The sequence below is a fragment of the Andrographis paniculata genome, unplaced genomic scaffold (assembly GCF_009805555.1).
Source record: "Andrographis paniculata isolate CXL003 unplaced genomic scaffold, ASM980555v1 Contig57END, whole genome shotgun sequence".
NCBI classification, from domain to species: Eukaryota; Viridiplantae; Streptophyta; class Magnoliopsida; order Lamiales; family Acanthaceae; genus Andrographis; species Andrographis paniculata.
This window is the reverse complement of record NW_026137592.1, coordinates 129,685-141,478: the sequence shown is the minus strand read 5'-3', so window position 1 is coordinate 141,478 and position 11,794 is coordinate 129,685. Positions and strand designations below refer to the sequence as shown.

Below are 11,794 nucleotides of genomic sequence, written 5' to 3'. Positions count from 1 at the left end.
AAAAAAATGCAGTCTTCTTTACTTGTGTGCTGGTTTTGATTTTGGTTTTGGTTTTCCTTCCGGGAGGAAAGAAGGAACTCCTCCACCCCGTATATGATAGGATTCCAGTTCCCAGTTCCCAGTTCCTATATGCATTCTTCGCTACAAGGGACGAAAGAGGCCAAACATAAATGTGTGTATATACCAATCATCATCTATAATAATATATAGCTTAGCTTAGCAGTAGTAGCCAATACAAATGTCATAGTGCTAAAGTTGGGTGGGACTTTGAATGTGTGTGTTCCCTGTGTGCTTGCACATTCGATGGAGCAAATGTAAGTGCGAGTGCAAGAGCCAGCAGTCATCATCGATCAGATTCATCAACCAGCCAGGGAAGGAAATTTCTGCAGCAGCCAAGTCACGGCTCTGATAGCCACCTGCAGCCAACCCAAATGGGGATGGATGGATGGATGGAGATCATATCATGTCATACAAATACAAATACAAGTACCTACATATACATATACACTTACCAAAGCTGCCTCTCCGGGCTTGATGGCTGGTTCCACACAATCTCTTCCGTACCTGTGTCCCGCCATCATCAATGTTAAAGTCAAACCCCACTTTATAACCAACTCACTCTACTCAATGCAACATCCAACATTTCAAACTATAACTTACCCCATTCTTCTAGTTATATTATTATTGTACTCAATGACTACTCTACTCTACTCTACTCTCTGTCTTCTTCCTCATCCACCAAATCAACAACCCTCTTTCATGTTCAAACAGCACATAGACACTTCACTTCACTTCTACAAAGAAGAAGAAATAAACTATTCCCTTCTACTCCTTCAACAAGACAAGAAGAGCTCTCAACTCACCACTCTTGCCCAGTCCTTTGACAAATAACAACTTCCGTATCCTTTTTGTTATGCATTTCATTTTAGAAACAAATATAAATACAAAAGCAAGCAAGACTCACTCACTCACTCTCCTGACTCCTGCAACTCAAGTGCAACCAAACCAACAACAAGAACCACTCACACTATTTGCTTCTGCCCGTCCACCATTTCCAACCGATAAAAACTGCATCCTTTGCTGAAAGGAAAAGGCTTTCCTCTCCATTCTGCAACACAGAATTAATTCATTGTTCTTGATGATGAGATGAGCAACTGTCAAAAACTATAACAAGAGGCAGGCAGTTGAGACACAATCAATCATATAGCATAGCCAAGCCAACCTAAGTGCCAGGTTACTCCAACCGCAGAGCTATCCTCCTCCTCAGACGATATGTCATCAATAGAAAACTGCAGATCTGCGTTGATGGAATCCATAAACTGCTTGAAGAACATTAAGATAGCCTGCAGGAGTAGCGATCCACACATAATTAGAAAAACAACAAAAAGCACAAACAAGAAGGAGAAGCACATGTCCAATCAAAAAAAAAAAAAAAAAGAAAGAAAGAGAAGCACATGAGTGAATATGCATGCATGCTTGCTTGCATTAGAATGATATGATGACCTGAATCTGTAGCCAAGATGGTTCCGGTGAGATTATTTCTCTCCATCGGTGCTTCAAATCAATTGAAGATAGTACAACTAGATATTAATAATGCATTTCTACATGGACATTTGGGGGAAGAGATTTTCATGACACCACCACTGGGATATCAACATCATTAAGGAAAAGTTTGTAAGCTATTGAAGTCTTTGTATGGGCTTAAGCAAGCTCTCAGACATAAGTTAAAGGAATTTCACTCCAAGATGGTTCAGTTTGGATTTAAAGAGTATGATCACGGTTTATTCATATACTCCTCTGATTTTATCTTCACAGCTTTGGTATTGTATGTTGATGACATATTGATTGCAGACAATAATCATCCGCATATTGACTCTCTGAAGGGGTTCTTACACCACGAGTTTATAATTAAGGTTTTTGAAGACATTGATTTGCTCCTTGGCTTGCAAATTGAAAATACTGCAAAGGGTCTCTCATTTCTCAACAGCATTACTTGTGTGACATAATTAAGGAAGAAAATATTATTGAGTCTAAAGGATGTGCTACTCTCTTTCCTCCTTATCTAACCCGGATCATTACAGACGGTTGGTGGGCAGACTTTTATATTTCACAATGTCCAGACCTGACATAATGTTTGCAGTGCAGAAGCTCTCTCAGTTCAAGTCTAAACCAACCAACACTGTTCATTTGAAATTGGCTCAAAGGTTGCTCAAATACCATAATGGTACAAAATCATTTAAGTTGTTCTATCCTCACGGTTCGGCTCAGAAGTTAACAGTATTCTTAGATACAGATTGGGGCAGCTGTCTCCGACCAAGAAATCTATCTTTGGTTACAGCATGTATTTCGGTGAATGTCTGATCGCATACAAGTCCAAGAAACATACCACAGAGTGGCTAAATCCTCAGCAGTAGCAGAGTACAGAGCACTAGTTCATACAACTACTGTGATATTGTGGATTTTCTATTTACTTCAAGATTTCCATATCAATATACATGATACTATTCCTATATTATGTGATAATTTGGCAGCCATCCAATTGGCACAGAATCCAATTCATCATGAACGTACCATACATGTGGATGTGGATTGTCATTTCATCAGACTGCAAGTTGATTATCATCATGTCCAGTTTGACGGGGTATGAAGAGTATGCAGAAGGAGATGAAGCTTACGGAATTGAAGCAGAGTGCTTGTGCTTGGTGTCAAGATTCTCAAAATTGTGTTATAGAATATTCTAGTTGCTGTTATGATCAAAGGGTGGTGATTTTGTGATGTGTATTGTGATAGAGGGTGTAGACTGAATCTCGAATTAAGCTGGCTCAATTTTTGCTGCTGCAATTGTATAAAAAAGGCTCTCTATTCTATTGGTTTTAATAAGAACATGCAGACAAAAGTTCCGCTCATGTCTCTTCTTGTTCTTAGATTATGTTTTCTCAATTATCCCACAAAGACAAAGACGATAAGATAAAGATAACCAACCAGTGCACTAGTAACAACATTACTATTATTATTATTATTATTATTATTATGATAAGAGAGCAGTAAGACTCGTCGCTTACTCCGATCGAATTAAGATTTAAGAGCACTTATTTATAGAAATAAAGCGTAGTCTCACCTGGCGACCGACGAAGGGTCGGGGGAAGACAAGGTCCTCGTAGACGCAATTGAGGGCAATGAGATCCTCCAAGGCGGCGAAATCACGGCGGTTGATGGCGTCATAGAATTTGCTGACGATTTGAGATGATTGGTCGGGCGTGGCGGAGGAACTATGATTGGTGAGCGACATCGACAGGCGGAGGCGGTGGCAGCGGTTGACATTTGGCCCACACCCCGGTGGAAATGGAATGAGGAGGCAGAAGCGGGTCTGAGTGGAAGAGTAATTCAGGGAGGGGGGGCTAGCAGTAATGGCGGGAGGGGGAGGGGGTGGGGGATTTGTATGGAGCTGGGCCTGGGCCTGGGCAGCAGTGTGCGTGTGGCAGGGATGAAACCACCGCCACCCTGGCCCCAATTTGGGATTGGAGGAGGAGCAAGCACCGTTAACGATGATCGTCGTCGCCGTCATCAGTAGGTGTTAGCAGCAGTCTGTCCCTTCCCTTTCCTACCCTCCCTTTCAATGGGTGTTGGTGTTGTTTTTAGTGCTATGAATGCCTCCTCCTCCTGGACCATCTACTTGAAATTTTATTTTGCGAATAGATAAGACATTCATTCAAGTATACGGCCCTCACCCCTCTCCCAGCGCCTCCCTCCCTGCCTGCTATATATGCAGCAGCAGCAGCAGCAGCATAGGTTGAGTGAGACATCCCTCCACGCTGCTATGCAACTACTACTACTTCTTACCACTCACAATGTTGGCCAGCACGACGTCGACTTTTGTCCCAGGAGATATTTACGCAGTGCACACAACTAACTGGCCACTGAAACTGCACTTGTATTATGTACATGTTAAGCTCCACCAAACCATGAATGCCGACTTTTATTTAATAACCAAGCCATGAAAGTGAACAAACTTATGGTATTGGTAACTGGGGTATGTATCACAAAAATGAACCAAGTCCATCATCATGAAAATTAGAAAGAGAATGAATAAAAGGGATATATGTGCGACCAACAGGGCACTTGACTCTTCAACGGTTGGCTTTTGCCACCCTCTCAATCTCGTCCTTCTTCTTGATAGCATAGCTGCATATTCAGGGACCACACAACAACAAGAAAGCCTCTATTTAGATTTAGAATTAGACCAGACCAATCAGATAGACATCAAACTCAAGTAAAACAGTACCCATACATGCAGCAGTTAGTTATTACTGTACAACGGATGATTACCTGTTGGATGAACCTTTTGCTGCATTTATGAGTTCATCCGCAAGACATTCAGCTATGCTTTTGATATTCCTGAAAGCACTCTCCCTCGCGCCAGTTGTCAGGAGATACAGCGCCTGATTTACTCGACGGAGAGGTGAGATATCAACAGCTTGACGCCTCACAACACCTGCAGAACCAATCCTAGTTGCATCTTCTCTTGGCCCACTGAACAAACAACAGAAGATTTTGTTAAACCAAGTGCAATACAATTATAATGTACTCAATTATACTTCAAGAAAAATATCAAATATAAACTAAAACAAACATCATCACCCCCCACCAACCAATTTCTCTCAAATGTCACAGAAATTAAACAAACTAAGGTCCCGTACAAGTTCAATCAGATAACTATCAGATCATTCCACTGATAGGAATTACTAGTGTTGCATCCGAGATTTTAAGATAAGAGGTAAAACTCAGTAAAAACATCAAGGGTAACAGGATCAGCCATAGAGAATCTTTATGTACTCCAAATTCAATGAAGGCATTTCAAAAGCAGAAAAGTTGCATATACCTGTTGATCACAGCATCCACTATAACTTGAATTGGGTTTTGATCAGTCAACAAGTGGATTATTTCCATAGCATGCTTGACAATGCGCACAGCCATCAACTTTTTTCCATTGTTGCGGCCATGCATCATGAGTGAGTTGGTCAGCCTTTCAACAATGTGGCACTGAGCCTTCCTGAATCGCTTTGCTTGGTACCTACCAGCAGTATGGGGCATGTAGACAGGGCGTTTTGCAGCAGTTGCAGTAATGTAGTCCTCAACAGAAATGTCACTCACCTATCAGGAGAAAGCAAGAATTATATATATATATATGATACTATTCATAAAAAAATTTCCCCTTACAAACATCACCTCAAATGACTATTTACATCAATTTCAACACCTTTTTTTTTTTTCAAAACCCAAAAATAGTTCCAAAAACAAATCTAAGCAAAGGCTTTTTCCTTATTTTTTTTTTCCTCAATGATTAAAATCCACTCATCATGGTGTCATTCATTATACAGTCATGCCGTCTAGGGTTAGGGTCTAAGTAACTCCCATAGGGTAAGGTGCTTAAGATTGAAATTTCGACATTGTTCACATCACTAGCCAGAAGGTTAATAATGCACTTACTTCAACTGACGTACTGAAAATGGAGGGATTAAACTGGCATAAAATTTTGTATAAAACCCCTTAACAGCTTTGGGTACAAGTTGCATGAGTAGAGGAAAAGGACATTACGGGAGGAAAATGCTTTGTTCCAAATTCTAAAGAAGGTTTCTATTTACTTGGATATTTAAGATTGAATTAACATTATTCATTAAAATTGTTCAGCCTAAAATATATCACATCCATCTAGCATCTGTATTCCATTAATCCATCCATCAAAAACCTGCTCTCTGTCTTCCAAAGCATCAAACCGCCAACTATTATACCCCACCATAGACCTATATCTCATCAAACACTTGTAGGATTTTCCATTAAAACTTTTTCCATTCCCAAATCAACCAAAATCACCGAAAGTATTCCAAAAATATGTGTAAGCACGCCCAATTTGAAGGTCTATACGATAACATCGCCGGTGACAGTAAAATAGCGCAGGGAAAAGGGAGAGAGAGGAGGAAGGGGAGGGAGCAACCTCAACGCCGTCGTAGGACCAACGGTTGAAGAGCATGACATCGCTGTGGATCTTATTATCTTCCTCAGTAAGTGAAGCCATTTGTGATCTGGTGATACTCCTCCGGGCTTCCAAATGGGCGGGGTTACTTCGCGGCCGTGGGGGCGGACGATCGCTGAAGAAGGAAACGAGTGAATAGAAATAAATAATTAATTATTCGGTAAACGGTAATATACTACTCGACTACTTGCGCTATTTAAGCACGCAGCAAAATAGCGAGGAAGGAAGGAAGGCAAAACCCTAGCCTAAGCAGGGAAGGGCTGGGCTGAGCTGGGTCAATTGAATATTACTTGTGGATGTGTGGGCTTCAAAGAAATGGGCCGAAGGAATTACAGCTCTTTTACCACGCACATTTCTGTGGCTGTGAAGCAAGTCCGGGCCTCTCATTGCTCCGTCGGCTGGCTGAGAGATACAGTCACAGACACAGATATAGAGAGAGAGAGAGAGAGAGAGAGATGGGTGACTACACAGAATAACAATAATAACCGGCAAATCACAGTTTGGAAAGTGAAAGGAAAGCGAAGTAGTAAAGGAGGGTAAGACGCGTCTCCTCCAAATGCAAATCCAAATCCAAATCCAATCCAATGCATAAGCGAAGTCGCGTGCATGCATGTATCATCAATATCATCTATATCTATATGTTGGAACCAAATAGAATATATAGTAGTATTATATTACACCCACCCACCCACCCACCAACTCAACCCAACCCAACTCTAATATATGTATTGTTGTCGTCAACCACAACTAATAGAATAGCAGGAGTCATACTCATACAGACGGTGGTGGTCCACCTTAATTGAAAACTGAAAATGATGAGCAGGCAGGCAAACTAACAGAGGTGGAGTGTGTGAATGGAGAGATAGATAGTCAGCGAGTGAATCACATAAACATAAGACGCATCCAGCTGTTCCTCACGTCCTGCCCTGCTGGAGACATATCCATCCATAATATACCATACCATACCATACTATACTAGCACTCACGCATGCATACACACATACCCTACAAGGCTACAACTACAATATTGATGCTTATGATAGGATGAGTACTGAAACAGATTTTGGAATTTTGATTGCTGCGAATTCAGGATGAATCCGATCAACTCTGTTTGCAGCAACACTACTATCACAACAATCATACATATCACAAAAGAAAAAAAAAAAAAAAAACAATCATACATATAAATGACGCATATACTGCTAGCACCACCACTCCTATACAAATACAATACAACAGAAATCTCCATCTATTAAACCAAACCAAACCAAAAATGTTTGTATACTGAATAACAGTGAAATACTGCTATACTACAGCATGACGGATTCATTCAGGTGGAGCACCCATCCCACACACATACATGCATACAAAACCAGGCACAACTACTACTAACCAGGGATCGATTGCTATATAGAGAGAATCAAGTTCAAAATCAGTTTCATTCATGCAACTATGAGGAAGCTTCACCCAACAACACCCATTTCTACTGCTTATGTGCCCTGCTTTTTTACTAGCTCCGATCACACACTCCTCCTCCCACGACCTATAAATACCAGCCATTCTCTTTGCCCATACAACTCACTAACTAACTAACTAACTCATCCGAGCTCCTCTATCTAGTCTAACCATGAGAAGACAGGGTAGCAATGAAAGCACCCCCTCCCCCTACATAGGAGTCAGGAAAAGAAAATGGGGAAGGTGGGTGTCAGAAATCCGTGAGCCAGGCACAAAGAATCGGATTTGGCTGGGGAGCTTCGATACACCTGAGATGGCTGCTGTGGCCTATGATGCAGCTGCATGGTACCTCAAAGGCTCCCATGCACGCGTCAACTTCCCAGAATTGGTAAACACTCATCCCATGCCACCCACCAATAATGCTGATGACATCCGTCAAGCTGCTCAACAAGCAGCTATGCAGCTGAGGGGCAGGGGGGAGCAGTCAGAAGACGTTGGTGCAGGCTCCAGTGCTGGCAACCTCCCAGCAAGAGTGGTGCTGTCGCCTGGCCACATTCAAGCTATATATGAATCGCCACTTGACACACCCGAAATGTGGATGGATATGGGAGGACCATCAGTGGCAGGAGAATCTTTCAATTTTGATGACTCTCAAATGGATGAGTGGGATGAAACAGACTTTAGTCCATTTGGGATTGACCGAGGTATGTCACCCTAGCATGACTCTTAAATTACTAATGGGTCACATCTATTTCTATCTAGTGATAATTCTTAGCATGAAGAAACTCTCCTTGTTACTGAAAATGGAAGAGTTTGCAACCTGACCACTCCATATCTATGAAATCCATATTACTATACAATTCAGTATTTGTTTCTATGGCAACTTTTAGGCCAATGCTAAAGCTTTGAATGTCTTGTATTGCTATGACTTCAAAAATTAATCATCAGGTTGTTTTACATATGCTGGACAAAGATCATGCATGACCCTACATGTAAATTGTAATTCATCCATTGCACTTCCTATTAAGAATATTTGAAAAAGTAGCAACCACCAAATAGCAATTTCAAAGCTCCATGGTTTCAGGGAAGCACAACCAGGTAATCTTTCTAACATTTAATTTCTTCAAAGCACACTACCGAAACAGAAAATGGTAAATTCAATAATCTGGAATAAATATGTAACAACAAGGGTAAATATAAGTTGGAACAAGCAAAAATTGGGAAACATATGAGTGCAAGTTTAGATTCGCTGACTAGTATAATAACATATGAGTGCAAGTTTAGATTCACTGACAAGTATAATAATGGCAAGCAAGAGGATTAAGATAGCCATTGTCATCCCCAATTTGCAGTGCAACTACATCTCCACCCTTAGCTAACAAAATAAAATAGGTAAAAAAAATCATTAATTTTGAAATACTGGCCTATCATTTTCTATGTTTGCATAGTTTTTAGAGTTTCATAAGCATTATACTATATAATTCAAGTGAAGAAGCAGTTCAAAGTCATAGCATTCAATGTCACAGGTATCAGCACCTTTCAGTACTTAGATATAAAGTTCCAAAGCGTTAAGTTAATCAAGTTTAAATCTGTTCATATATTATTCCCATGTCTTCCAAAAATGCAATGTCAAACAAAGATCACTGATCAACACACTTCATATTTCCTGAATTTAAATAGGCAGAATTAAAATGCTAAACTAGATACATTAACTATAAGAGTAAAAGTAAAATTTTACCTGTTTCAGCAATCAACTCAGCAATGATATGCACATCATTAGATTACAACTTGGAGTACATACTTTCCAACTCCCCTGCTAAATCTTCCATTCCAATTCCTCTAACTTGTCTCGCAATTTTCATGTAAATTTTAAAATCTGGCTTAAGACCCTTCTCCATCATTTCAATAAGAGTATTCCGGGCACTCATGATATCACCTTTTTTCCAATAAAGCTTTGCCATTAAGCTGTACATAAAATTTCTTGAAGTGTTCTTAGATTCAGTACATAAATCAACAGCATACTTGTGGGCCGCTTCATATTTTTCTGCAGCAAAATACGCCTTGACAATGAGAGCAAGTGTTTCTAGCCGAGGTTCAATTCCCTGAGACTTCATCCGATCAAGAAGCTGGAGCACAAAATCCATCTTGCCTGATTTGCATCCATGATTTATCAGAATCTCATAAGTTATTGCATCTGGAAGGATACCATCTTCCTCCATTTCCTTAAGCAGTGCAGAAGGTTCGCCCATCCCACCACCTGTCTTCCACAGACTACCAAGGAGGTAGTTATACGCTCTTTGGTTATCGAGACAGTTGTCATTTCTCATCTCTCTGATTAAATCATAAGCATCTTGTATTAGACCTCTTCTGCACCTGTCACGAATCAAAAGACAATAATACGACCCTTTGCTCTTTGTGATTTTGATGACATACCTTGCCATTTCAAACAAGTTGGCTTTAGAAAACATCTCCAGCATTGCAGGGACACCAGAATTTTGAGAAGATCCCCCAACTTGATTGAGTAGATTCACCACTCTTGCAGTGGATGATTCTCTGCTGGAGGAATTGGTGGAGGCCAAAAATGTGAAGGCCTCAAAAGTAAGATAAATATTTTCAGATGTGAACTTGCGTAACCACAGATGCATTGTCTCATAATCATGTAACCTTCCTACATTGTCAATAAGCAAACTACAAAGTAGAGGATTCCTGCGCAGCTGACGATCTGTATTCCATATCCACTCAAAGAGCCTTGATCCCGATAAGGTCAGAGAATTCAAAGCCTTGAAAACATGGGTTATTGAGCAGACAGAGAAGTTTGAAGCGAGCAGACTTAAGCGAGACTCCATGTCATCTCCATCCTTGGTAACGATATCAACGATTTCAAAGACAAAATTACGCAAAGAAGGGGGCTGCTGCTCTAGCCCCCGTTGATGAGAACATAACTTGGGAATAAATGTGTGAATGGAGGAGGAGGAGAGGGAAGTGGTGAATGATCCAAGTGCGTTTCCAGAATGATGGGATGAATTGGGACAGCCGCAGAAGCGGCCACGCAGAGGAATAGGAATAGGAAAAGAAGAGTGGGTCGTGTGTAGAAGAAATATGCGGAACCAAGATAAACGAGGGTGGAAGGGAAAACGATGGTTGGCCATAGGCAATTGTAAGTGCAACTGCAAAAAGGGAGTGGAGAAGCAGAGAAACAGATGTGCCTGCCTGCCGTCGTCGGCGAAATGATAAAACAACAACAACAACAACAATAATAATAATAATAATAGCTAGCACCTGAACTCAACTGAAGCCGACGGCGAGGAGCGACCGACGACGATCTTTGATAGACCCTCCTCCCTCCCTCCCTCCCTCTTTCGTGTAACCCTCTGGGCTGGACAGGATAAATGAATATTTTATTTTATTGATAAAATTATAAAGATAGTCGAAGAAAATAAGAGTGACCTGTAATAATGACAATATGTGCTCCTAAATAATGGTAATAATAATAATAATTAAATACTAATAATAATAAGTATTATTATTATTATTCTTTTAGTCAAACTAAGTATGAAAGACTATTTATACTTTTGAGAAAATAAATTCAACGAGTAGTGATAAATTGGACCTGCCGGTGCTACATAATAGTAGCAAGACTAATAATTCTAGTACTAGATACTCCACAATCCACATAACAACAAACAAACAAGCACACACATGCGGGTCGAGTCAAATCAAGTCGGGGCAGGAAGAAAGAAAGATAGGAAAAGTGCGGTCGTAGAGGATGACCAGATAGAACTCGTAACCCTGAAATTATAAATTTGAACATTTTGTACAACATATAATTTACCTAATCAACTTGTTTTATCAAATTTAGTTTGAAAAACTATTAGAAAATTTACCCAAACACAGTCACCAAATAGCAACTGCGAATCTGTAAGGGACAAAGACAGCGACCCGCCGACTTGACCGACTGATAAGGAGGAAGAGGAGAAAGTTGCCATTTATTTTGTTTATACTTTGTACTTGCTCTGCTTTGGTTGCTGCTTGTAGAGTAGAATGGGCCAAAGCAGCAGCTGCTGCTGCTGCTGCAGAGCAAGCAACAATGAATGAGGAAGGAACGCATTTATTTATTTATATTCATAGAGCAGGACCGGTAGGGGTGGGTTCAGGGTTGGATTCAGGGATGTGTATAGACTGTGATGAGTGAGGATTGGATTCAGGCCTAGTCTACCCTTGCCTTGCCTGGCCCCACTACGTCTGGTCTGAAATCTCTCTATCTCTCTGGGCTGGCTGCTGCTTAGGGAGTGAGTGACTGGGTGGGGC

The 11,794-nt window shown here is 40.7% G+C and overlaps 3 protein-coding genes across 8 annotated transcripts; 1 reads left to right on the top strand and 2 right to left on the bottom strand.

Annotated features, from left to right (window-relative positions):
- Positions 1-147: 147 nt before the first annotated feature.
- On the bottom strand, positions 148-3,843 carry LOC127257096 (uncharacterized). Its single transcript, XM_051283402.1, has 5 exons — positions 3,119-3,843; positions 1,223-1,343; positions 1,027-1,108; positions 513-564; positions 148-416 (listed from the first exon to the last, which is right to left on the bottom strand). Exons 1-5 carry the CDS (start codon positions 3,563-3,565, stop codon positions 360-362), a joined length of 759 nt encoding a protein of 252 aa, XP_051139359.1. The 5' UTR covers positions 3,566-3,843; the 3' UTR covers positions 148-359.
- A 108-nt stretch (positions 3,844-3,951) lies between these two features.
- LOC127257088 (40S ribosomal protein S5-like) lies at positions 3,952-11,500 on the bottom strand. 6 transcript variants are annotated; one of them, XM_051283391.1, is made up of 5 exons: positions 9,225-10,813; positions 5,993-6,146; positions 4,880-5,151; positions 4,327-4,530; positions 3,952-4,182 (listed from the first exon to the last, which is right to left on the bottom strand). In XM_051283391.1, exons 2-5 carry the CDS (start codon positions 6,071-6,073, stop codon positions 4,128-4,130), a joined length of 612 nt encoding a protein of 203 aa, XP_051139348.1. In that variant the 5' UTR covers positions 6,074-6,146; positions 9,225-10,813; the 3' UTR covers positions 3,952-4,127. The 6 variants fall into 6 exon arrangements, with proteins under 6 accessions (XP_051139348.1, XP_051139347.1, XP_051139344.1 ...); XM_051283390.1 differs by lacking the exon at positions 9,225-10,813 and adding an exon at positions 6,322-6,433; XM_051283389.1 differs by lacking the exons at positions 3,952-4,182; positions 4,327-4,530; positions 4,880-5,151; positions 5,993-6,146 and adding exons at positions 7,941-8,031; positions 11,371-11,500 and having other exon boundaries at positions 9,225-9,817; positions 9,920-10,862.
- On the top strand, positions 7,659-8,310 carry LOC127257008 (ethylene-responsive transcription factor ERF021). The gene is made up of 2 exons (XM_051283263.1): positions 7,659-8,190; positions 8,249-8,310. The coding sequence occupies exons 1-2, from the start codon at positions 7,659-7,661 to the stop codon at positions 8,308-8,310; spliced, it is 594 nt and encodes a 197-aa protein (XP_051139220.1).
- Positions 11,501-11,794: the final 294 nt, after the last annotated feature.

Excerpts from the sequence above, each read along its gene's own strand:
- LOC127257088 (XM_051283387.1), bottom strand. The coding sequence starts at position 10,635 with ATGGCCAACCATCGTTTTCCCTTCCACCCTCGTTTATCTTGGTTCCGC.
- LOC127257096 (XM_051283402.1), bottom strand. The coding sequence starts at position 3,565 with ATGACGGCGACGACGATCATCGTTAACGGTGCTTGCTCCTCCTCCAAT. Across the intron at positions 1,109-1,222 it reads TGGAGTAACCTGGCACTTAG|AATGGAGAGGAAAGCCTTTT; the intron begins GTTGGCTTGGCT and ends TCTGTGTTGCAG. Across the intron at positions 565-1,026 it reads GACGGGCAGAAGCAAATAGT|GTACGGAAGAGATTGTGTGG; the intron begins GTGAGTGGTTCT and ends GGCGGGACACAG.
- LOC127257008 (XM_051283263.1), top strand. The coding sequence starts at position 7,659 with ATGAGAAGACAGGGTAGCAATGAAAGCACCCCCTCCCCCTACATAGGA. Across the intron at positions 8,191-8,248 it reads TCCATTTGGGATTGACCGAG|TGATAATTCTTAGCATGAAG; the intron begins GTATGTCACCCT and ends ATTTCTATCTAG.